Below are 24990 nucleotides of genomic sequence, written 5' to 3'. Positions count from 1 at the left end.
GATCCACAACTTGTCCACTGTTTCTCCCTTTAGATGGTAAACAAGAAGAAACTCTCAACAGTGGAATTCTTAAAACGACATTGGTCCGAAACACACATACTAGCACACATATCTCTGTGACAGGTCAGATATTATGTTTTATTTTGTCATTTTTGGGTTATGTCATACAGTGCGTGTACAATAAACTTTGCATAGGTGTAAGTTGTGATGTGTGGTGTATGTTTTGTTTGTGTAGGGAAAAATCAAGTTCATCGTTTGGTGAGGACCGTTAGTGTGGACTCTATGGAAACCATGATCGTCCAGCCCAAAGGCTGTGGAGAGCAGAACATGGTCGTCATGACCCTACCAGTCATTGCAGTCACATATTTGGACACAACCAAACAGTGGCATAAAATGGCCAAGAAAGATAAACGTGACGAAGCTATCCAACACATCAAGACCGGTGGGCTCAAAGATGTATTTATTTTTCACAGATACCAGAAATCGTAATAATTGATTGATTGTCCTGTGTATGGGATTTTACAGTTGGAAATTGGTAGAATTGGTATCAAAACAAGCTATTAAGAATTAATAGTCTGAAAGCAACACATAGAATCAGAGACCATGTTTTAACCAGGGTTGTCAGTACAAAGAAAAAACTATGAGCAGAATCATATCAGAGATGCTATAATCATGGAATGTAACTGATTGTGTGTTTGTGTCCAGGTTACCAGAATGAGCTTGTCTTCCGTAAAAATGATGGATCCTTTGCTGCTTGGCCAGATCAAGGTAGCAGCACCTGGTGAGGCAGCCAAACCTAATAAATTCATGTGTAATTGTTTGCACATCCTCCTCTAACTTAGATTCTTACAGTGTGAGGATGGTGAATATCACGTGTAAATAAATGAAACTAAGCTTCCCCTCCTCTCTAAGGTTGACAGCTTATGTTGCCAAGGTGTTTGCCATGGCTAGTAGTCTGGTGGAAGTGCAAAGTGAACACATCTGTAAAGCCATCAAGTTTCTGATTCTCAACACACAGCAACCTGACGGCTTGTTTAAAGAAGTTGGAAAGGTTATCCATGGAGAGATGATTGTGCGTATACTGATATCATTGACATTTAATCTTGATCTTGGTGCTACAAATACAGCTGATTGAGATGAATACAATTACATATATGACTATGAAAAATTATATGATTGTATGTGTGTAGGGTGATGTGGCAGGCAAAGATTCAGATGCCTCCATGACGGCCTTCTGCCTCATCGCCATGCAGGAGTCTCGCGCCTTATGTTCTGACAGTGTTAATGTGAGTATTTCATCTGCAAACAATGTTTTTTTCTTTCATTTAATCACTTACGGACTCCACTAACTCCACTCCACTAACTTTGTTAGTCCACAGTCCCATTGTGGATCTAAAAGTCCCCAGCTCCCCCAGTCAATTTTTCGAAGAGGATTCTTTTGAAACAATTGACACATTCAAAATGGAGACATATTTGCTAATTAAAGGTTGTGTTATAATAAAAGTGACCCCTCTTCTACAGTCTACACTTCTGCTTTTAAATAGTTGTCACGCTACAGACACCTCTCTGACAAGAGTGGTGCTTAAAGAGCCCTTGTTTTTGTCGGTGTGATTGTTGACATGTCTAAGGGAGGCATCAAAATATCTTGCTGCCCCCTAATCCAGTCTCAGCTATTGTCCAAGGTTAAATTATACGGCATTCCTGAACAGAGGTTGATATATTTGAAATAGATGCACTGATGTTGCTTTTTCCTTTTGTCCAGAGTCTGCCAGGCAGTATAGACAAAGCAGTGAACTATCTGGAAAGGCGTCTGCCCAGCCTCACCAACCCATATGCTGTTGCCATGACGTCATGTGCCCTGGCCAATGAAAACAAACTGAACAAAGACATCCTCTACAAGTTTGTTTCAAAAGGTATTGTCACATAAAAATGTTCTTAAATTAAAATTCTGAAAAAGAATATGTGATAACTAGGTTTAAAAAATACTACACCTCCATGAATAATAACTATAATAGGATTAGCCTGACATATCATACTAATGTTTGAAGTATTTTAGAGAAGTCTAATTTTAATAGATTCTCCACCAGACTTGATAATGTTATTTTTCAGCCATATAGTGTCCTGCTTAGTACATACTGGTAAGAATCTTTATATAACAAATCTTAAATTTGAGCTTTTAATCTCTCTTGATATCTGATTGTAGCATGGGTAATAGCAATTATTAGTACTTCTCAATACTGAAAAGAGGAGACACAATATAGGATTTTAGCTATTTAACAAAAAACAGATTGCTTCTATTCAACCTGGCTTATCCCGGAGCTCTGAAGAATGCTTCAATTGACTACATTTGCCATCAATCCCGACTGGACACATATAAAAAAGGGGGTGAAAAATCATTATTCAGTCTGGCTCACATGTAGCTTATATCTGAATTTCTGCTTAAATGGCCTTAATACGATAGAACAATCAGTTAATATCTTTAAAGTAGGCAGATTTGAGTTTATTTCATTTTGTATTTCTATAAAAAATGTAACATGAGGAATTTGGGAATTATTAGGGAATGAATCTTGTTTTAAGTAAAGCATAGTAACGTAAAGATTTTTGTGTATGTTTTCCTCAGAGTTTTCCCACTGGCCAATAACTAAGTCATATGTTTTGACACGGGAGGCCACAGCTTACGCTCTTCTTGCTCTGGTCAAGGCAGAGGTGAGCATGTTCCGCTTGAGCATCTTTGGTGGCAGAAAAACCGGCAGAAAAAGTATAACTGTAAAAGAATCAGGACTTTTCTCTAGTTGTTCTGAAGTTATCAAAGTCAAGTCAACCACAGACCATTTCACCTATTGACTTGCCTTCTGCTTATGAAGGGATTTGAAGATGCCAGACCTGTTGTGACTTGGTTCAACTACGAGGTGGAGACTGATGGAGGCTATGGATCAACTCAGGTAACACAGACCCCTCTCTCCAGCTTGATGCCTGCAGCTTATGTTAGCTCCTAACCTAAACTTCTTCTAAACTTGTTCTTGCCTTCACGCTTTTTCTGTCTAGGCTACTATAATGGTGTACCAGGCTTTAGCGGAGTACCATACTAATGCTAAAGATCAATCTGGGGAAAATGATCTGAAAGTGGAGATCTGGTTGCCAGACAAGTCAAAGCCTTACAATTACAACTTTAACTGGGAGAAGAGTGGCGAACGCCACGACACCAGAACATCTAAAGTGAGAAGAGACACAAACAAATGCATAGTTGCACATTAATATCATCATTCCTGATGTTTTCTCTATATTTCTATTCTGCTGATGGTTGTGCGTGTGTGTTTGCATAATTAAATCCACCAGATCAATGGTATAAACCAGGATGTACAAGTAATTGCCATGGGAATAGGGGAAGCAATGTTGACAGTAAGTACAATTTGTCATTGTTCTGAGTTTGATCATCTTTTGTGACAGGTGACCTACAGTATTTTACAGTAATTTATTATCTCTCAATCATTTTGGTCTTATTTAATGAAACGGTAAGGATTCTGAAAATCTAACCTAACCTAGCTGTGACCTTAGCTGTTGTCAAAACTGCAGGGCATGATGGACAATGTACATGCACCACCAAATTTAAGTACAATAGAACTGAAAGGTTTCCATTTTTATCCCCCCCCCCCATACTTTAAAGACAAATGTAACACAGAGTGTATATTTACAGTATACAGAGTTTTTATGCATAAATACTAAGCTAACAGTATGTGACAGAGATATAGAAAATGTTTTTATAAGTTTCCTAAAATTAAATGAAAAGAATGAACCTGAAAAGCATTTTATTTTTCCATCATTGTGCCATTTTTGAATCTCTGAAAAGACCAAAGACTTGTTTTAGATATTTTTAATGTATGCGTCTACTAGTTCATCATACATACAGCCCATTTATCTGTCTGACAGATGGTGTCGCTGTATTACGCTTTGCCCAAGGAAAAAGAAAGTGACTGTCAGAAGTTTCACTTGTCAGTGCAGTTCCTCCCAGGTAATTTGATAGTTTCTTCTAGTCTCTTCATCTTTATTTTTTTTTTCTGCAAAGTATCTTACCTTATGAGAAACGCATAAACAAAGTATCCAACTACTCAATACATTATTTTGCTCCTGCAGAGAAAATGGATGAGGACATATACAAGCTCAGCATAGAAGTTTTGTAAGTATAATCAAGAAGTCATACTGACAACTGTTATAGTAACATGGACATGTATAACCAGCTAACCCCTACATTACCCGTTTCTGTTACTTAAAGGTGGTCTAAGCGATGTTGGGTGATGTTACTACTTGTTTACGTTCTAAGTAATGTCAAACAAAACTAAGGCTAGCTCGAACTTCATTCCTCATCCCCTCCCCCACCCGTCAGTGCTTCCGCGCACTAACCCTCCAACCCCCAGGCCAAAATCCTTCTTGTTTGTTATTGTCTGGAACGCTGCAAACCTGTTTGTTATGTTTTATGGGGCAGGTTGGCACAGTTTGTTTTTCTTGCAGTGTGTGGAGCCCGGGCTGTCTACAAAGACTGTTTTTTTGTACTGTCTGTTCATGGAACAGACAGAGAGCAGATAGTGAGGAGATGTTTGTGTGTGTAACAAAAAATGTTGTAGCCTAAAAAAGTGTGACATTGCATAGACCACCTTTACTTATTTTATCCATTCTGTGTGCAGGTATAAAGACAAGGACAGTGATGCATCCATGTCAATCCTGGATATTGGCTTGCTAACTGGCTTCACCGTTAACACAAATGACCTGGACTTAGTAAGAGCTTGTACAAACATATATACTTATAATACCCACATACAGTTCACCAGTCTGTAATTTAATGTTTAAAAAGTTGTCTGAGAGTGTGTGTGTGTGTGTGTGTGTGTGTGTGTGTGTGTGTGTGTGTGTGTGTGTGTGTGTGTGTGTGTGTGTGTGTGTGTGTGTGTGTGTGTGTGTGTGTGTGTGTGTGTGTGTGTGTAGTTGTCTAAAGGACGAGCCCGCATTATTGCAAAATATGAGATGAACACAGTCCTGTCAGAAAGAGGCTCACTCATCCTCTACCTGGACAAGGTTAGACATCACTGTTTCCTACCTCTTTACTTTCTCTCTGCTATCTCTTTACTTTCTCTGTCTGCCTTGTTCTTCCTTTCTTTATCTCTATCTCACATTTGGCCACAGGTTTCTCACACACGACCAGAGGAGATAACTTTTAGGATCCATCAGAAGCTGAAAGTGGGAGTCTTACAACCAGCTGCTGTGTCTGTCTATGAATACTATGACCGTGAGTCTCAGAGACACTTTGAAACATTTGTTGCCTCCATTTACAATGCGGCCAATAGATGTCAGAGTAGAGAACACGGGAAAAGCAGGCATTATTATAATTATTACTTACTTTTTTTATTATTTTACACACTGTACATATTCTGAAATCCTTCTTTCCATTGCAGAAACAAATTGTGTGAAATTCTACCATCCAGAGAGGAAAGCAGGAAAGTTGCGGCGGCTCTGTACAAATAATGAATGCACATGTGCAGAAGGTAACCAGGATGATATCAAACTGACCTAATCCGTTGTCTGTTAACATAAATATGTTATATTTGAAATTATTAAACAAACATTTAAACCCAACACTAACATGGTGCTTCATAGAGATAAAGCATTGATCCCTCAATGTGGGGCTTATCATCATGCATTGTCTATAAACTGCATCAATTTATTATTGTGCCTCAATAAAGTTGGGGGACTTAAGGTCGAAAGAAGATTAAACAAGATAAAGAGTTTACAGCCATGCTAGTGGTTCTTAATGCAAATATGCTCAAAATTACATTGCTTACATGCTGTAAATGAGAGAGAGAGAGACCAAGAAAGACAGAGAGAAAAAGCTGTAAACAGTGTCTTTATTTCTGTCCCTTACTTTATTCTACAATCAGCTTCTTTGATTTACTGACAGTGGGATGGAGTTTTCTTTGCACCAAGATGTTGAGGATCTCAAATGCTCTCTGTAGGCCATCTCGATGTCTGTAACCAGTCAGGTGACAGTGGTGTTGTCAGCAAACTTGATGAACATTCCGTCAAGGCAGCAAGCACCTGCAGGATCTAGTATGATCAGAGCAGTGGTCTAGCTAAAGAATATTTCATTAAGATACGTAAATTGTGACTAAGATACAGCTGCACTTACCTTTCAACCCATCCACTCACATCCCCATGTGCCTATTTAACCAGTTGTGTATATACTTTCTGCCTTTTGTGTATTTCCAGAGAACTGCAGTATGCAAAACAAGGACAAAATCACCAATGATCAGCGAACAGCTAAGGTCTGTGAGACTACACAGACCAGCAGAATAGATTTTGGTAAGAGAGTGTAAATGAATTGCATCACACAAAAACAAATGTGAGTTTGTGTGACATAGAGAATGAGAGAATAAGTGCAGTAGGACTATGAGGGAGAAAGTGAGCTAACAATCTGCAACCTGTCTGTCCTTAGTGTACAAAGTGAGACTGGACAATTTTACAGAAGACTTGTCCACTGACATTTTCACAGTGAAGGTACTCAAAGTCATCAAAGAAGGTAGGTAATTAACTTTGAACTGCCTGAAAAATTCTAGAAACTGATGTTCTAATGTGCCTTATAAGTGATAGTGTCGTAACAATTAGTTTTTACTCTTGGTGAATTGTTGTGGACACATTGAATGAATTAATGAATGGATGAAGACATTTATTTCAGATATATTAAGAATATACAAAACATCAAAGAATTGTACAAGTTAACAAAAAAGCAAAACATTCAATAAACAATAAGAATGGTTTTTCCTGCATCCACCGTGTGTGTGTGTGTGTGTGTGTGTGTGTGTTTGTGTGTGTGTGTGTGGGGGTGCGCACTAGTCACGGGGCGAAGTGAGCAACCCCGCCCACTGCAGAGAATGGAAAAACGTTACAGCGTGCATTGATGTTAAAATGTATACAGTTTGGCAGGACGGTCTGAATGTTTTGCACGGTCTTTTGCTCTACATTTTGTTGGTGAATGTGAGATATTTGAGCCACATGCATCTCGTCTTCGTATCAGAAACAAGGAAATGAATTTGGAAACGTACTTGTTAAGTCAACCCGTTCTCACTCCCGCTAGGTCATTGGCTTTTAGAGTCACATATTGATTCAAAGTCTGGCACGTGGGACTGCTAGGATTGGTTGAAGTTGCGGGAAACTCTGGTTATCGATCAAATTTGCAGAAAAGTTGCTGGTCGCAACAAAGTCGCGGTGATTTGAATCCTGGAGGGACTGATTAACACATACACATACATGCCTACACATTTACATACTGTACATTCAGTACATAAATACATACAGACATACACACATGTACATACATATACACTTTACATTGATATATTTACACACACATATTTACTAACACTCACGCTTACATACTGTAAATATAATTGAATATGAATGGTGTTTCCAGTCAAGCAGAAACATCTTGGCTTGGTTCATGCACTTTCTTGCAGAACGTCAGATGAGAATATTGGTCATAAATCTCCACTGTGTAAGTTTATGAGTTGAGACTTAGCAAAAAAAACTTAGTTATTTCACAAATATGTGCTCATTCATGTGTAATTACTTCCACCAACAAATCAAAGTGTTCTCGTAAGCTTAGAATCTGTCATTCAGAATCGTTCAGAATCAAGGGGGTAAGCCTCTCCTCTCTAACTATGACAGCGAATAACTTTACATCTGAAGCGTTTAAAGACTCTATTTGTCCATTGTTTATTTCTCAAGAAACACAACAATGAATAAAACGCTCCATTACCTTGTACCTCACGTTATGGTTCCATAGCAGACGTTTTTGTAAAAATAGGCTAACGATTGGGTCACAACCAAGCGACTTGCTGACGCATAGTTGACAAATCACCGTATTTTCAGGAGAAGCTCGCAGACAGTTTTGAATTACATCAGCTGTTTAGGTTTAATCACTAACGTTAACTAGCATGTTAGTTAGCAGTAAGTAGCCTGTGTCTCTGTTAACTCCTAACATATACCTACGCTCTCTGTCTGTGCTGATTGGGAATGATTGAGATTTAAAATTTCCCAGCTAGATGGGTGAAATTCTTACACATTATAGCTTTTATGTTTTACTCATGTTTTTACAATAAGTGGGAAGCTACCTCTAGCTGTCAGCTAACTTATCTTGCATTGCCAGGAAACCAACAGTTACTCCAGTCAATCCAGTTGCCAGTTCTTGGTCCTGGCCAAGAAATAGTCCACCATTTATCCCCTTTAAAAAAACACACACAGACACACTTAACTTAACACTTAACATTATCTAGGATAAATAATCATAACATAAACACACTTTATTTCTTTGTGCAGGTTAAACATGGAGATTAGAGTCTTTTGTAGGTGGATTTTGTTACCTTTGGAAAGATTTATCTAAATTAGCCGGGTGTTGGCTGTGTATTTCCTATGACAGTGGAAGCAACAGTGCTATCAATTTAACTCATAGCAATAAAGTGAATAAGCATATTTTCCCAAAATTTCCCAAATTTGTTTTAGCATGATTTTACTGGGTGTATATGAGAATACAGCATTAATGTTTTGCAATACATCTTTAGCTATGCATTAAACCTAATCCTAAAGTATCTTTTCTCTGGTCTTCTATACTTGAATTACAGGAACTCTCGATGTGGGTCCTCTAAATAAACAGCGCACATTCCTCAGTTATCCCCACTGCAGGGAGTCTTTAGATCTGGAGATAGGTAAAACCTACCTTATCATGGGCACGTCCAACGATATTCACAAAGATGACCAACATCAATCGTATGTTTTTTTATTTACTGGTTCACTGTTTTCTATTAGTAAATTAAGTAAGGCTTTTTTTACTCTAGTGTGAGTGTTACAGTTGCTACTGATAGTGATTGTGGGAATGGGTGAAGAGGCTTTTCATGTTATGTTATAGTGTGTTACAGATGTGTATTGTTTACTTTGTATTCCGCAGGCTTCAGTATGGATTTGGAGAGAGAACATGGATTGAGTACTGGCCCACAGAAGCAGAGTGTCAAACTGAGGATCACAGAATTACCTGTTTGGGCATGGAGGAGATGGTTAATCAGTACCAACTCTTTGGGTGTCAGCAGAAGTGAAATTCAAGAAAAGAATTATTTATTTTAAGGTGAGACACTACAGGTTTATAGGGCAACATTTTTAACTTACACATGTCACCCTGAAACTTTCCCAGGTGATTGCTCCCATGAATAGGAGAAAAAATTTATTGCAAGTGTTCTATAATTTTATTTTTAAACATGCTAATTAGGCTATATCTAATTAAATATGTGCTGATTTGCGAAAAAAAAAAAAGTTCAAAATTATTTATTACATTATTAAATTTGTTGATAAATTAAATTATAAGACATTTACAGAGGGGATGACGAATGTCTCCTTTTGCCCACATCCAAAACTCATTATTGCTTCATCAATCATTGACCATAACATCCAAATCAACACATCAACATAGTCTTGAATTGATGACAATTACAATAAAAACTGCAAACTGACAGAACACAACCATTACACAGCATGGTGTCTACATATCCATGCCATCACCATGACCCTCCATCTACTGCTGGGTTTTTTTCTCACATTTTTGTCTGTGCTTATAGTTCTGCAACTCGGCTTTGCACTGGAGGAAAGGACACTATTGGCTTTTGAGATCCTAACCATGGCATCAACCTTCATTTCACAGACAGTCACAACTGGTCTCTGAAGCCACAATTTCGCCATCAAAGTCAGCTTGGCAGAGGCACCCTGATTAAATGTAGAAATAGCCATACTGGCTGCAGCATTAACCCTGCTTTTCCCCACAAAGACCCTTATGACAAACTTGAGACATTTGTTGGCGTTCTGAGTGCCCACATGCAGCTTTAGGGATTCACAATCATTTTTGGATCCCAAAAATTCCTGATTTGTTTAGTATCACGCAGTAATTCTATTACACACAAAAACATGTTGTGTAATGTAATTGTTTTGTAATATAGTGTGTTGTTTACGATCAGTAATGCACAGTATATACAGTATGTGCCCCCATGCATTTAACACATGATATGTAGGTTATAAATGTCAGTACTGCTTTGAGAAAGAGAGAAAAAGAGAGAGCATTTCCATACTCTCCTTTGGGGTCTCTGGTATGTTTTAACATGAAGGAAAGGAATCCAGCACTTTGCTGAATTTTTTGAGAGTTGTAACAAGCCTAACTCATGCGCTAACAGCACCATTCACAAATCACATCAAGCGCTGCATCGAGCATGCATAGACACTTTGCCTTTATGTATCTTCTTTGCAGAGACTGCACTTTAGTAGTAAACAGCTACAGAACCCTTTACAGAACGTACAGGACCCTAACAATAAACCCTTTCCCTGTGAAATTAGGACAAATTAAACCACAGATGAGTTCAGTTTGCGCATCAACGTACAGCATGTGAAGGCATTTCATCATCTGCTGTCTTAGTTTGTAATCCCTTGTGTCTCCTTGCTAAAGACAACTTTTTTTGTCTTCACAGAGATGATTTTTGATGCACTTCTTTCGACATTTTGAACTATTGTGGAAATGTCAGAGTACGTCACGTGCCAAATCTGAACGAATCACGTTGTCATAAATTGGCATCAGCCAATGAGATTGTGCATTTGGAGTTAACCCCCCACTTTAAATGTGATTGGTTGCTGATGAAAAGGAAATGACCATATTTGGATCCAACAACATTGCACAGGAGAGAACGCTATATGTGACAACAGGGTGCAGACAGCAATTCCAGATGCAGCATGTTCAGATAATTGAGAACGGCAACTTTTGTTGAATTTAGGAGAAATCTACAGATGCAAATAAACAAAATGTAGTAAAAAAAGACCTAAATGTGTATTTTGGACAAGAAGTCTGAAAGAAGACGAATGGTCAAAAAAATCTCAAAATTAATCAGTGCCTGCCGCGTCTTGCCTTGAATTGTTTTTATTTTGCATAATTCTTATTATGTCAAAATGTCCCTGCTATGGGATATGAGGGCTTACAATGTTGCACTGTATTACAATGTAATGGTATTGAATCACTTTGTTTGACAAATAGACAGTGATTACTGTTATGTTGATTACTGCATACTAAGCTTTAAATTTAATAAATAATTGATTTGAATTGAAAATGTTGATCTCAGGGGAGCAATGCATAGACAGATCAATTCAAAATGTAACAAATTTCAAATTGTTTATGCAGCTTCTCACATGTATCCCTGTACAACAACGTTGCCTAAATGAAATAAAAAAGAAAATTCTGATCCACTTGTGCCTCTGTTTACCAGTGTCTACGGCTGGCTCCGAATCAGGGCCTTATTGGTTAATTTTCTTTATTGGCCCTGGCTTGACCCAATCAAAAAACGTACTTTGATATATAGGAGGAATTGCTCGCCTGATTTTTTACCTAAGTCAAATGTAATTTTTAAGTTGTAGGTTAGGAAGGTTATTCTGTGAAGAAAAATAGGGAGGTCATAGACGTTAAAGTTGAAAGGGCTTGTGATGGCCGCACTAGCATCCACACATGGCAACAACTCTCTTTTGTTTTGAGCACATTACACGTTATACAAAATAAACAACTGGACACGCTTTAGTTCTACAAACAGTTTTATTAGTTATTTGACCTAGTTTTCTATTTTGGGGCACACATTTAGTTAACTTTGTCAACTTAGCTAATTTCAGGTTCGTTTTCTTTGAAGTTAATTTCTGTGAAATGAATACCTTTTCTTTTTGAGTTGCCATTTCCTGCGAAGTTGCTGCTGGGGGTCGTTGGCTGACAGACATATGGACCTCCAATTGATTCAAAGCTGTTTAAATGGGGAATGAATAATTAGACTGCACCATGTTTTCCCCATGTCATGGGGGTGGCAGAGTATTTCATTTTTGAGTTGTGTTCTTTTCTTTGCTAGTTATACTTATAGTTAGTTATGATTATTTGATTGATTTATACTTAGTTCATATTAGGTAGCACTGGTTTAACATAGGTTGTAGTTATTGTGGTTTGGCTGTTTAATGTGTTTGTCTCCCCCCCTTTGTGTCAGAAGGGCCTGATCAGCCACTATGGATGTTTCCCCCATGTGTCAGTATTGTTAGGTCTGTTTAGTTTCTGTAGGTCTGTTTGGTTATGTTACCTGAGTTAATTTCTGTTTAGGTGACCTCTTTTATGGGCCCAGGGGCCTGTTGCACGAAACCCGGATAAGGGATTAAGCCAGGATATTCAAGTTATCATGGATGAATTTAGCTTTGACTTAGTTGCATGAAACCAGGTTGAATTAAACCCAGCCAAGTAACCATGGAGATTTATTCTTTGCGGCTAGCCTGGTCCAGAGCAGGCTAACAGCCAGGCTAAGATTAATCTTGGAGTCTCATTTGTGTTGCTCTGAGCCGAAATAAACACGTTTAAGTTATTCATTTGTCTTCAGCATGTGTTCTGCTTTATTTTTATTAACATGCATTATTTTACACTATTTTTGTCATGAGTTTGATTTAAACCCCTGCTGTTGCAGTTGTTGGGGATTAAGTGGGACAATGCAGCTATATTCCCAAATGATAATAGTGGCAGACTGGTCAGAGACCAATGCAATCATGATTTAATTTTCTTGTTGCTTGTCCTTCTCTAATAAAGGACACGTTGTGTTACTCCTTAATATGTTGGCCTAATGTTTTTTTTTTTTATTATAGCTTACTTTGGTTTCATAACCTTCTCAATAAGTCTCACATCCCTGGACCACTAACGTTGCCACCGGAAACACCAAAATGCTTCTAACTCTTTTATTTTGGTGCTGTCACTTGAATATTTTTTTACATATATGCTCACAGCATGTGTTGAAGTCACTTACTTCTGTTTCTAGTTTTTGTCCCTTTCTGATTGTTCTGTGTGAACAGTAATTGCACAAAGATATTTAGATTTAGACATTGCTTATAGAGATTTGTGCATATGGTTGTAAAACATGTTCTCACGTTGTGAATAAGGGTTTAAAATTAAGCCTAGAGTCCTTAGGGTCCATTTCACGAGGAACATCAATTCCCTCTGCTGCCTTTTAAGGCAAAGTAACATTGTAATACATAATAACACATAATACATTGTATTCATAGTGTGCTTCACATGGTAGGCTAGTCAAAGACACTTTACAGTAAAACGAGCACATTTATCACATAAAAACAGAAATTGAAACTAGCATATGTAAAGCAATAAAAACTGTGTAGCCTACAACTTTGCAAATAAAATGTGGAGTGACTAGTAGCTTAAGTAGATATTTTTACATTGTTACACATTCAGTCAGTCCGCTGTAGTCTGTTGGGCTTTTTCTTTCCATTTGATAACAGTTGTATTTCCCTTTCTGCATCTTCTTCCCCTCCTTGTTACTTTCCATTAGAAGCTGCTGCTCATTGGGTGTAACATATGGAACATGCGTCTTCTCAATTCTGCATCAGTAAATCTGTCATCGATACCGTGGTCTGTAGAGAAAGCCGTGAACGCGCACCTATCCCAGCTATCTACACCTGGCTTGACATAGCTCCACCTGTTCATCCCGGCTCGGAAAACGTGCAACCGATTAAGCCGCGATGAGCGGATCACACTGAGTCAAGCTGCACTTTTTCACTTATCTTGGATATCTTTATTCTACTTTAGTGCAACATGCCCCAGGACTTTCTGTTTTCTGAAAATTAGTTGTTTAATTTTGTTTTGTAAATAAAAACCTAAATTTTTCTGAAAATCTACCTAAAGACTCCTTGTGCCTGCCAGCTTGGTCCCTCACAGGTCTAACAGCTAATTTTGCAACATGCTTAGTGAAGCTAGGTGTAAAAATGGTTTAAAGTTAGAAGTTCACATTCCTGCGAGGAAAGAGAGATATGATGTTAACTGTAAAGTAAGTTATGTGTGTCAACACAGCACAAGAGTTACCAACCTGAAAAAAATTCATGGCTCAAGTACTAAGTGAATAAATCAATAAAAGCCATAAAATGTAATAGTCGTAAGTGCTGTTGGAAGAACTCAACACAACCGTTTTTTGACTTGTCTGCCTTTTCATACCTGCCCAACCCGCCAATGGGTACAGTTTCTAACGTTTGGACTTGCTAAAATTCCTTACTGTTGAAACTCCCAACACCCCAGAACCACCCTTTGCCCAGAAATTACTCAACACTTTCACCTGACTAGTTGCCTGTGTGTGTTCAATATGTTTGCTTATGTGTTAAGTGCACTGATTCAGCAGGCTCAGAATAAAATTTACAATAGAATAACAAACACAAAAAACAAAAACAAAGGTGTTACATTAGAAAACATCATAGGTGCACAATGGCCATCATTTTTTGATAAACTAGTCATTCAACTGTATGCTTAGACACACATATAAACCGTTATTGACTTTCTACTGTTTATCGTTTTCCTTTAGAGCAGAGGTTGCTCAATGTTTTTTCAGAAATCAACAGTTTCTACTGCTACTGGGAAATCATGTGTGGGTGTGTGCTTGTGTTACACATGTACAGAAACACTTTGGGAGCAGGCGGGGGAGACAGTGGGGAGGCAAGGTGGGGGGAGTGGAGTGGATAAAAGAAGGGTGCTGCAGAGCGACAGTCTACAGCGGATCAGGATCAGGCCGAAGGATGAGTAGGACTCTGCTGTGGCTGCTGGCCTCTCTGGCCTTTTTCTCTCTGAATTCTCTGACTGATGGAGCTCCATTGTAAGTAGACCTGCCTCACCTTTACACACACCCCCCCCCCCTCCCCCATGTGCTTTAGTTAATTCACACAGAAAACAGAGCTAAAATATATGTTGTGTTTATTCATCTTCCTTATATTACATTATTATTTGATGAACTGCAATAGGAGCAACACAAATATCGAAGGTCTTCTGTATGTCTAGTGTGTATGTATATTCAATTAAAAAAGGGTATGGATGGAAATATTATTTTAACTTGTATCTTACATGAAAAGAAGTTGAGTCCAGTTTACAGTTTGCGTCACAGAAGTCAAGGTAATGTGGTCTTTCAAAAGATACCAATGAGTTGGCCTCATTCTTGTTCAGAGTTTGCACAACGATGCATTAAGCAAGACAGAGTAAAAGTCCAGAGGCATGATGAAATGTTTTGTTGATCCAGTACTGGATCTTCATCAAGGTAATCAATAGATAACTCATTGTGTCTGAAGTCCATGTTAGAACTTATGATCATGATCTAAACAAATAGGTTTGCTTTATTTGGTAATTTAGTTGAATTGAAACTTTAACTCACAGACTCTAACACAATACTTCTCAACCTGGGGTGTGGGTCCTAAAATGAAACTGAGGGGCCAAGGGGCAATTAAAGGAATAAGTAAGGTGCAGGGCATTTACCTTGCACAAAATTAGGTTCAAATGTTTAGACTTTTCTACCCTTTTTTTTCCTTTTTGTTCTTGTCAACTACTAAAATAGCTCTATCATTTAGCACAGTAAACATTTAAACTAAGTAAGTAAAATAATTGTACTTAAATTTACTTAAATTTACACTAAGTAAGGCCAATACTTAATAATAATATTAATATAATATATATAATATTATTAATATAAGTAATATCTGTGACAAGGGTTTACCATACAAGCACTTCTTTATTTGTTTTTTAAGGGATCACACACAAAAAGGTTGGTAATGTTTTAAGCACATCATAAACAGCATGTGGTCAATTCTGCACATTGACTGCAGTATATTCACATCAATATGTGTCTCTCTTACCGCTGTTCTGCAGGAAGGTACTGTCAGCCCCTAACTTGTTGCGGGTAGGGACAGCAGAAACCATCTTTGTGGAATGTCAAGACTGCACCGGGGTAGACATCCCGGTTGAGATCAACGTGAGGAACCATCCAACCAAAACCACAAGGCTGGCAACCACATCTGTGAAGCTCACCAGTGCAAAAAACTTCCAGGCGCTTGGACAGATAACTGTAAATGAAATACTATAACACTGTGCATGTTACTGTTACTTGGCTTCAATTACCAAGACGACCAGAAATAATCTAGAAATGAATCCAGAAATAAACATGATGCTCCCCAGCCTACTCCTGATGCATATACTGCTTATGTCTCATCATACTGGTTTCAGATCCCTGCTGGAAGCTTCAGTAAGGATCCTACAGTGAAGCAGTATGTGTACCTACAAGCTCAGTTCCCTGACCGACTGCTGGAGAAAGTCGTCTTAGTGTCCTTCCAGTCCGGGTACATCTTCATCCAGACTGACAAGACCCTCTACACCCCCAACAGCAAAGGTGAGTTCAATACTGAGCTGCAGAACTGTTGAGATACACAATCAATTCTGTTTCTCCCAAATTAAATTATTGTACCGTAAATTAAAGTACATCAAATCCCTCTTTTGTCATTTTTGACACAAATTTGAGATAACTTCCGCCAACCTTTAGCAGCAAAATCAACCTCTTTTATTTCTCTATTAGTTCATTTCAGGATGTTTGCAGTGACGCCCCGCATGGAGCCCGTAGAGAGGGATGTTGAAACTCAAACTGATGCTTCTATTGCCATCGAGATTGTGGTATTGTATTTTATACAATATAATTTATATCAAGCACAGATTGTGAAGTAGTGTTATGTAGTCAGCTGTAACTGAGAGGATGAAGCCTATTGATGAGGTGATATCACAGATGCTTAAAAGTAGATAATTTTCATACTAATGACCAAACAAAAACAAAAACATATTTAACCTTGTGTCTTCATTATGTTTTAAGTAAAACACGTCCTGCTATTTACTGTAAAAAAAATGCAATAAATAACAAAATCAACATAGACATTGACCAGGGTCATGGATTGTACATCAAATAGAGCATGGACATACTAAATCAATTTGTAAACTGGCACGGCTTTCTGTTCATGGTTGTTCATTATTGTTTATTTTCAGACCCCTGAAGGCATTATTTTGCCACTTGATCCAGTCTCTTTGAAATCAGGGATCCACTCTGGAGATTTCCAACTCGCTGAAATCGTCAGGTTAGTTTTGTTTTCAACATAGACACTTGTGTGTGGTGTCACTGAGGTCAGCAGAGAGTTTCTTCTTTATTGGTGATGGTTTGGCCTGCCCCTATGATTAAGCCACACCCCTTTCATAACATTTGAACAGTTTATGGTCAAAGGAAGCTTCACAAATCACTCTTTATTTTCTGAGCTCACTAGATGGCAATCTCTGTTCAACAAAGGGTTAAAAACCCACTAAATTTCCATTCCTTTAACCTTTTTCTTTGAACAAAGAGCGCCATCTAGTTAGCTCAGAAAATAAGCACATTGGTTTGCAAAGCTTCATTTGACCATGACTAGTTTAAGTTTAAGAGTTCCTTCTTCATTGTTGATGGTTTGGCCTGAACCCTACGCCTAAGCCACGACCCTTTTCATAACTGGTGACCCGTTTAAGGTGGAGTCTCATGTGAGGTATTAATGAACTCTTGTTATTCGTTAAAGTTTGCTTCGACCTCTTTGCTTTGGCTGCGCCCCCGTCACAGATAATGTACTGTATAACGTAGAGTCCTGTGTGAGGTGCCATTGACCTCAGCAGGGAGTCACGATTTCATTGGTGACGATTTGCAGTGTCTGAGTTCCGAGCAAATGCACGGTCGCAAGGAGCGGTGTCCGCCAGTGACCCCTACGTGCACAGATGAGGGCCCGTCCAGTGCTGCTTGCAGCTTTTATTTGACTTAGATTTTATGCATTGCCTTTTAAAAATTTTGTTTCAATGCTGAAATTACATTTTACCATGGATAACAGGTTAATTCAATTCAAAAATCAATACCTTAAATAATTTAAGATTGTGCTAAGTACATTTGAACATGTTTAAGTTGTGTTTTCTACAATCAATTTCTCATGCTGATGCAAATTTGGTGTTTGGACAGCTACTCGACAAAAAGTATCTAAGTCATACAGTGTAAGAAGTGTGGAGAGACACACTACATCCTCAGTACATTCATCACTCAAGCCAACAATTTAAAACTTCAGTATTCAGTGTTTCTGTTTTATTAATTTAATGAATTAACACAATGAATTTCTTTTATCCTACATAATACTGATACTAAAAGAATATGTGTGTGTGTGTGCGTGTGTAGTCCCGGACTGTGGAAAGTGGTGGCGAAGTTCCAGAGCAACCCACAGCAAAGCTATTCTGCAGAGTTCGAGGTCAAAGAATATGGTGAGCCCCATGACCTGCACCCTTATTTAAAACTTGTATAAACCTACAATATTTACATGTTTTTTACATGATTGAACACATAGTAACATGTTTCCAATTTTTCAGTGCTGCCCAGTTTTGAAGTTAAACTGATGCCTGAAAGCTCCTTCTTCTACGTGGACAGTCAGGAGCTCATCGTCAACATCAAAGCTACGTAAGTGAAGGTTTATGAGATGTTGTTCAGAAGCTGTGTTGCTCTTTGAGTCAATTAATCATGTGTTTTTTTTGTTCACATTTTAATTGTGGCCTTCAAACAATGTCTCTTGTGGATTTAGGTATCTCTTTGGTCAAGAGGTGGATGGGACGGCTTACGTTGTGTTTGGGGTTATGCAAAATGATCAAAAGAAGAGCTTTACAAGTTCTCTTCAGAGAGTGCAGGTGATCACATTCTCATGTTTGCTGTAATTTTCTGTGTCTTGTAGCACTCTAAAACAGAAAAATGTCTAGGATTTCCTGATGTCTGCAGTCATTTCAGTTACATTGATACATTCCTATTTATAGATATTATTTATTTAGAATGTTGAGAATAATGCCCGGCTGACGTACATTAAGAATTTACGTTTTAGTACCTCCAACTGTTCAATGACTGTATCAATGTATTTCAAGATGCATTTTTCTATTATGTCTATTAGATAGAGGGAGGAGTTGGAGTGGTCAAACTGAAGAGAGAGCACATCACACAGACTTTCCCAAACATCCTTCAACTGGTGGGGAGTTCCATATATGTATCTGTCAGTGTGCTGACGGAGAGCGGTAAGAAAAAGAGACTGCAGGGTTTGTGCTTGTTTACTACGTTTGATCATGTGTGGGTCAGATTAATTATGAATATTATCAGTTTATTATCAGTTTATTATTATTATTATTATTATTATTAATTTTTCCAAAAGAAGAGATATCAACATACTTCGTTCTGTATCAGTTAATCTAAAAGAAATAAAAAGAATCAGTTTGGTGTTTCTTCATTCATTCACAGGTGGTGAAATGGTGGAGGCGGAGTTGAGAAGTATCCAGATTGTTACATCACCTTACACTATCACCTTTAAGAAAACGCCCAAATATTTCAAACCAGGAATGTCCTTCGATGTTTCGGTAACGTAATTATTTAGATTTATACAAATAACCAGCAAAAGTATGGCTAAATTTATACTTACAAATAAAAAATGGCATTACTGAATACAATTGCTTTTTGGAAACACAAATGGCAGGACTTCTAAATATGAAGGTCGCCTGCTAATTGATGTTCTTTTAATAATTGTAATTGACTACAGAAATGTTTTATTTTGTTTTGAATTTTATTACGATGTAAAGAAAATGCATACTATTTAGTGCACAGCACTCAAATTAATCTCATAACTCGAGTTTGGTCTTACGGAATAAGGTTGTTTTTTTTCATAAGACAATTAGACATAGTTCTGATTGTTCAGCTATTTGTGTCTCTGATGGCAGATTGAAGTTGTGAATCCCGACGGCACTCCGGCAGAGCGTGTTGCAGTGTTGGTCAACCCCGGCGAGGTGAAGGGCTTAACCGCAGCTAATGGCATGGCAAAGCTTTCCATCAATACAGTAGGGAGGGAAACAAGACTGACAATCACCGTAAGTCTATAAATGTGGTTTGCAAATTGAAGCTTAAAACCTACTTTGCATGAATCAACAATTTTCATATTCACTTCAAGAGCAAGGAAAGCTTTCACTTGTGTCTCCATGCAGATTTTTAGCTTCCTTAGTGTATTATATATACATATATATGTATATTTTTTTACGTGTATACAAAATTATATATACATATGTGTGTGAATGTGTGAATGTATATATGTAAATAGGTACATATGTTTATACATATATACATGTGTATTTATATGTGTATGTATGAACATATACAGTACTCTATATGCATATTTTAAATGTGAAAATTAAATGTACAGTATGGGAATAGTGAACTACATCTTGCTTGTTATGTTTTTCACACATTATATTAAGCAATTTTATTTTGCCAGGCTACGCTATGCCAGTCAAAGCCTCGATAAATTATGACAGGATAGAATAGACTCTGGACTTTTCACAAATTCCTTATTCAACTGTTTGTGTAGTGGATGCTTACTTGTGTGTGTTAATTACAGGCAAAAACCACGGAGGAACGTATTTCAAATGAAAGGCAAGCATCAGCCACAATGGTAGCTCTACCATATACCACTGGAAGTAACAACTACATCCACATAGGTAAGGGACATTATAACATCAGATTGTAGAAAGCCATGTGGTGGCATTGGCAAATTATTTACCATGCACTACATATTTTCAGTGTCTAACACTCATCATAACATATCTCATTTTCAGGTGTGGATACAGCTGAGCTGAAATTAGGAGACAACCTGAAATTCAGCCTCAGCCTCAACAGGCAGGAAAAACAAGACAATGACATCACATATCTGGTGAGAGATGTTTGACACCTGCATGTGTGCATATACAACTCGTTTTGTTGCATTACAAAACCTGTGTAGTCTATGCATGTCGGATAAGAACTGATGTTCATTATATGTGTCCCTAGATCTTGAGCAGAGGTCAGCTGGTGAAAAATGGCCATCACAGGAACACAGGTCAATTTGTAATTTCCCTGAATGTTCCCATTACCAAAGAAATGCTGCCATCGTTCCGCATCATAGCATACTACCACACAAATGGCAACGAAGTGGTATCGGACTCTGTTTGGATAGATGTAAAGGACTCCTGCATGGGCTCGGTGAGACACGACACACAGATGTAGCTGAATTTAGGAGGGCGAACAAGACATCCACAGACAAATTGATCAAGTTATTTGACATTTCTCTGACATACTGTTTTTTTCATTTATGTAACTGTTTTAAAAATTATAAAAATGATTGTTCAATTTATTGACCTCACTTTTTACATTTAGCTTAAACTGGAACCATTGAGACCCGCTCCATCCTATGAGCCTCGCAAGATGTTTGGTCTGAAGGTCACTGGAGACCCAGAGGCTACAGTTGGACTGGTTGCAGTTGACAAAGGAGTCTATGTCCTAAACAACAAGCACCGTCTCACCCAGAAAAAGGTCATTTCTTTATTTTATATTTATCTTTAAAGAAAATTTTTTGAAAGGGGTTTTCATTTAAAAGTGCTTGAAAAAGTACACACATGTTGACTTTAAAGTTTATTAGTTTTTGGCTAAATAAAAATATCCGGTACAAAATGGTTCTGTCGCAAATAAATTGTGTGATTAGGTGTTTCCAATGCCATATCAGAACTTTAATATATTGTACTATAAGTTACAGATATTTATGTTTATCTTACATCTTGTAAGCCTTGTTTGTTTGTCTTTGGGTGTGTGAATGACCTCCACCCTTTTTAGGTGTGGGATATTGTAGAGAAGTACGACACAGGCTGCACACCAGGTGGAGGGAAGGATGGTATGGGTGTGTTCTACGATGCTGGGCTCTTGTTTGAGTCCAACACAGCTACTGGAACCCCTTACAGACAAGGTAACACTACTTTACTTTCCCCTTCCCTGAACATTTCTCGCTTTAGGCCTTAATGTTGTATCAATAAAACATCTAGTCTAATAATGACAAGCAGGCACATAGACCTTTATTCATGGCAATAAGTTAATAAGAACGAAAGGACAAAGAAAGAAGTTTATAAGAACTGCATCTTAAAGGGTCTTTAAAGCAAAGTCCCTCCCCTTCCGGAGACCTTAATTTGGAAAAAATATGAACATGGCAAATTATTTTTTAATAATGCCAATTTTTGCCGTTTTGGCAATGCCAAAATGCAAAAACTACACTTGGGGTAACTGAAATAAAGCGTTTTAGATTGAGCCAACCCTTAAAGGCGTTTGTAGCCTACAATGTTTTAGCATTTCAACACATAAAAAATGCACTTGTAGATCTATTTTCTCACCCCTACACCATCCATGTGTCTAAACCATAGACTGTACACCTCGTTGGGTCCTATTAAAGATCTTGTCTGTGATGCGTTTCCAGAATTGAAATGCCCGACCCCCAGCAGGAGGAAACGAGCAGCTACTATAATAGACGTAACAACCAGCTTAGGTAAGAACCACAACTCTAAATTTCCCAACAACCACATATTTAGTCATCTTTGTCAAACGGTTGTTTCAGGCTCTCCACAATGTTTGAAGTTATTTGGTTTGTGGTTGTCTTTGTAATGCTTTCCAGTTCACCATTTTGTCTTCTTCCTTGTCATTCCTTCACAAACCTCTTTCTTTTCAGCAAGTCAGTATGAAGACCAACTGCAACGTGACTGTTGTTTGGATGGCATGAGGAACACCCCCCTCTCATACACCTGTGAGAGGCGCAGCGAGTACATCAGTGATGGTGCAGCCTGTGCCGCAGCCTTCCTACACTGCTGCAAGGAGATGGAAACCCAGCGAGCTGAGATGAAGGAGGATAGTCTCCTACTGGCTCGCAGTAAGACACAGGGACATGGGATGGGGAGTAGCCCTGGGTGGTCATTTGGTCATAATGGTAGTTAGAAGACAGTCAAAACCCTAACATGTTTGATGACACTTTACTTTAGGTGAGGAGGATGGCAGTTACATGGACAGCAATGAAATTGTTTCTCGCACCAAGTTCCCTGAAAGTTGGCTGTGGACGGATCTCAAACTGCCTGCTTGTACTCCACAAACACGTAACTGGTGAGTTACCTAAAATAAAGACACAACCAATACACTGATGACTTCACAATGACACAACAAGGACAATTATTTTGCTATTACTGTTATCACTTTTCTTTGTTTTAGTGACACTACATTTCTGACGAAAAATGTTCCTTTACAAGACTCAATCACAACCTGGCAGTTCACTGGCATTAGTCTGTCAAGAACTCACGGTGAGGATTCAGTGACATAAAGATGTCTTGTGCTCTAGATGTGCTCCTACCCTTAAAAGTTCTGTACTTGACATTAAAAACATTAGTATGGCAGCAAACAAATATTAGCTACTGTATGTAAAGATATAGAGGAGTGATGTCCTGAGCTATATGAATGATGTCAACTCCATTTGTGTGTTGTAATCCAAACTTCTCTGTTTGTTGTTTTGATGTTTTTTTTTTTATTTCTCTAATTTCATAGGAATCTGTGTTGGAGAACCATTAGAGGTCATTGTCCGGAAGGAATTCTTCATTGATCTCAGGCTGCCGTACTCTGCTGTCCGTGGAGAACAGCTGGAAATTAAGGCAATCCTCCACAACTACAGCCCCGATCCTGCCACCGTAAGTCTGTGTTATTTTGCTCAGGTGTTTCAGGTCAGAGCCAATGAAACTATGTCATTTTGCTTAGATGTGTGCAAAAAAAAGGGCAAAACAACAGGCAATATTGGCAGACAATGTGTAATTAAAAAGATAAGGATTGTAATCCTTTTTCTAGTCTTTGGTAAGTGTAATACCTGCTCACATGGGGGTCTCTCCCAGAACTGGGGAAACCTTATTGTAAGATACGTAGTGTGCCTTGCCATTGTCCTGTTAGAAACCATGTAAAGCATTACATTTCCTAAGGATGCATCAAACGTTTCCATCAACGTATTTCTATGCACATTTTGCATTAGAAAATGTTAAATTTTCTCTCAAATTATTCCTCAAATTTGCAAAAAAATGCGTATTCAATGCGCAAAATGGGAGATGGAAACAGCTTTACCGAATAAGTTGCGACGTAGCAAACGGATGGGGGAAGGATTGGGAACCTGTGCCTCAGCCAGGTATATAACTTTACTTCTAAAGTCTTTGATTTAGTAAGCTAGTTTGCAATCCACAACCATGCACTACGTCAACTTTTGATGAAACTACGCTTTGCGTAGTCTTGTTTATTCACTCTAAACCAGTTGATGGAAACGCTTCTGATTTGCACTTGCTTTTATGCAACAGTTTAAAAGTTTGCTTAAAATTCGCTTGACAATTAGATGGAAACATGACAATTGTTAGGTGACTTTAAATACAACCAGTGGTGGAACGTAACTAAGACCATTCACTCCAATACTGTAGTTAAGTACAAATTTGGGGTACTTGTACTTAACTTGAGTATTTTCTTTTCATGCCAATTTCTACGTCTACTCTGCTACATTTCAGAGAGTACTTTTTACTCCACTACATTAATCTGACAGTTTTAGTTACTTAACAATTATTATTTCACACACAAAACACTTGTAGCTTATAAAATACAGTGTTTTACCATGAATTAAACTACCCAACAATATAACGGCCTACAAGTCCACCGGAAATGATTGGCCGATAAACACTTAACTGAATGACAGAACTGTTATGATCATTTCCAGTTAGATGATAGATCTGCATTGAGTACATATACTGTTATACTTTAAATACATTTTCCTGATGATGTAACAAGTAACATTTTCAAAGCAGATATCCCAAGTGGCGTCGGACATTTTAGATTCTTGAGTGTCGTAGGCGGCTCGCAATGCCACACACAGCTTTTTTTTAACAGATTCTTTTTTACAGTGTGGTACTGATACTTTTACTTAAGTAAAGGATCTGAATACTTTTTCCACCACTAAATAAAACTAATGCTCCTGATCCTTTTTATGAACTACAAACACTTCAGTCTTTTCCTACATCTTTGTCACATGTTTTAGGTACGTGTGGATCTGACTGAAGAGGAGCATGTGTGCAGTTCAGCCTCTAAACGTGGAAGGTATCGCCAGGAAGTCAAAATGGGGGCCCAAACTACACGAGCTGTACCTTTCATCATTATTCCCATGAAAGAAGGAACA

The 24990-nt window shown here is 38.1% G+C and overlaps 2 protein-coding genes across 2 annotated transcripts in view; both read left to right on the top strand.

Moving 5' to 3' along the window:
• The window catches only part of LOC117958762 (complement C3-like), a 155296-nt gene that overhangs the window by 100494 nt on the left and 29812 nt on the right, over nt 1-24990 (top strand). The window lies entirely within an intron of this gene.
• Nucleotides 3913-11075, top strand: LOC117959293 (complement C3-like). Its single transcript, XM_034896348.1, has 11 exons — nt 3913-4009; nt 4132-4174; nt 4680-4770; nt 4975-5064; nt 5173-5275; nt 5442-5531; nt 6253-6345; nt 6479-6562; nt 8661-8805; nt 8984-9156; nt 10978-11075. The coding sequence occupies exons 1-10, from the start codon at nt 3928-3930 to the stop codon at nt 9126-9128; spliced, it is 966 nt and encodes a 321-aa protein (XP_034752239.1). The 5' UTR covers nt 3913-3927; the 3' UTR covers nt 9129-9156; nt 10978-11075.

This window comes from Etheostoma cragini, chromosome 2 (genome assembly GCF_013103735.1).
Source record: "Etheostoma cragini isolate CJK2018 chromosome 2, CSU_Ecrag_1.0, whole genome shotgun sequence".
Taxonomy (NCBI): domain Eukaryota; kingdom Metazoa; phylum Chordata; class Actinopteri; order Perciformes; family Percidae; genus Etheostoma; species Etheostoma cragini.
Note: the sequence above shows the minus strand (reverse complement) of the source record. Positions and strands in the feature narration are given on the sequence as shown.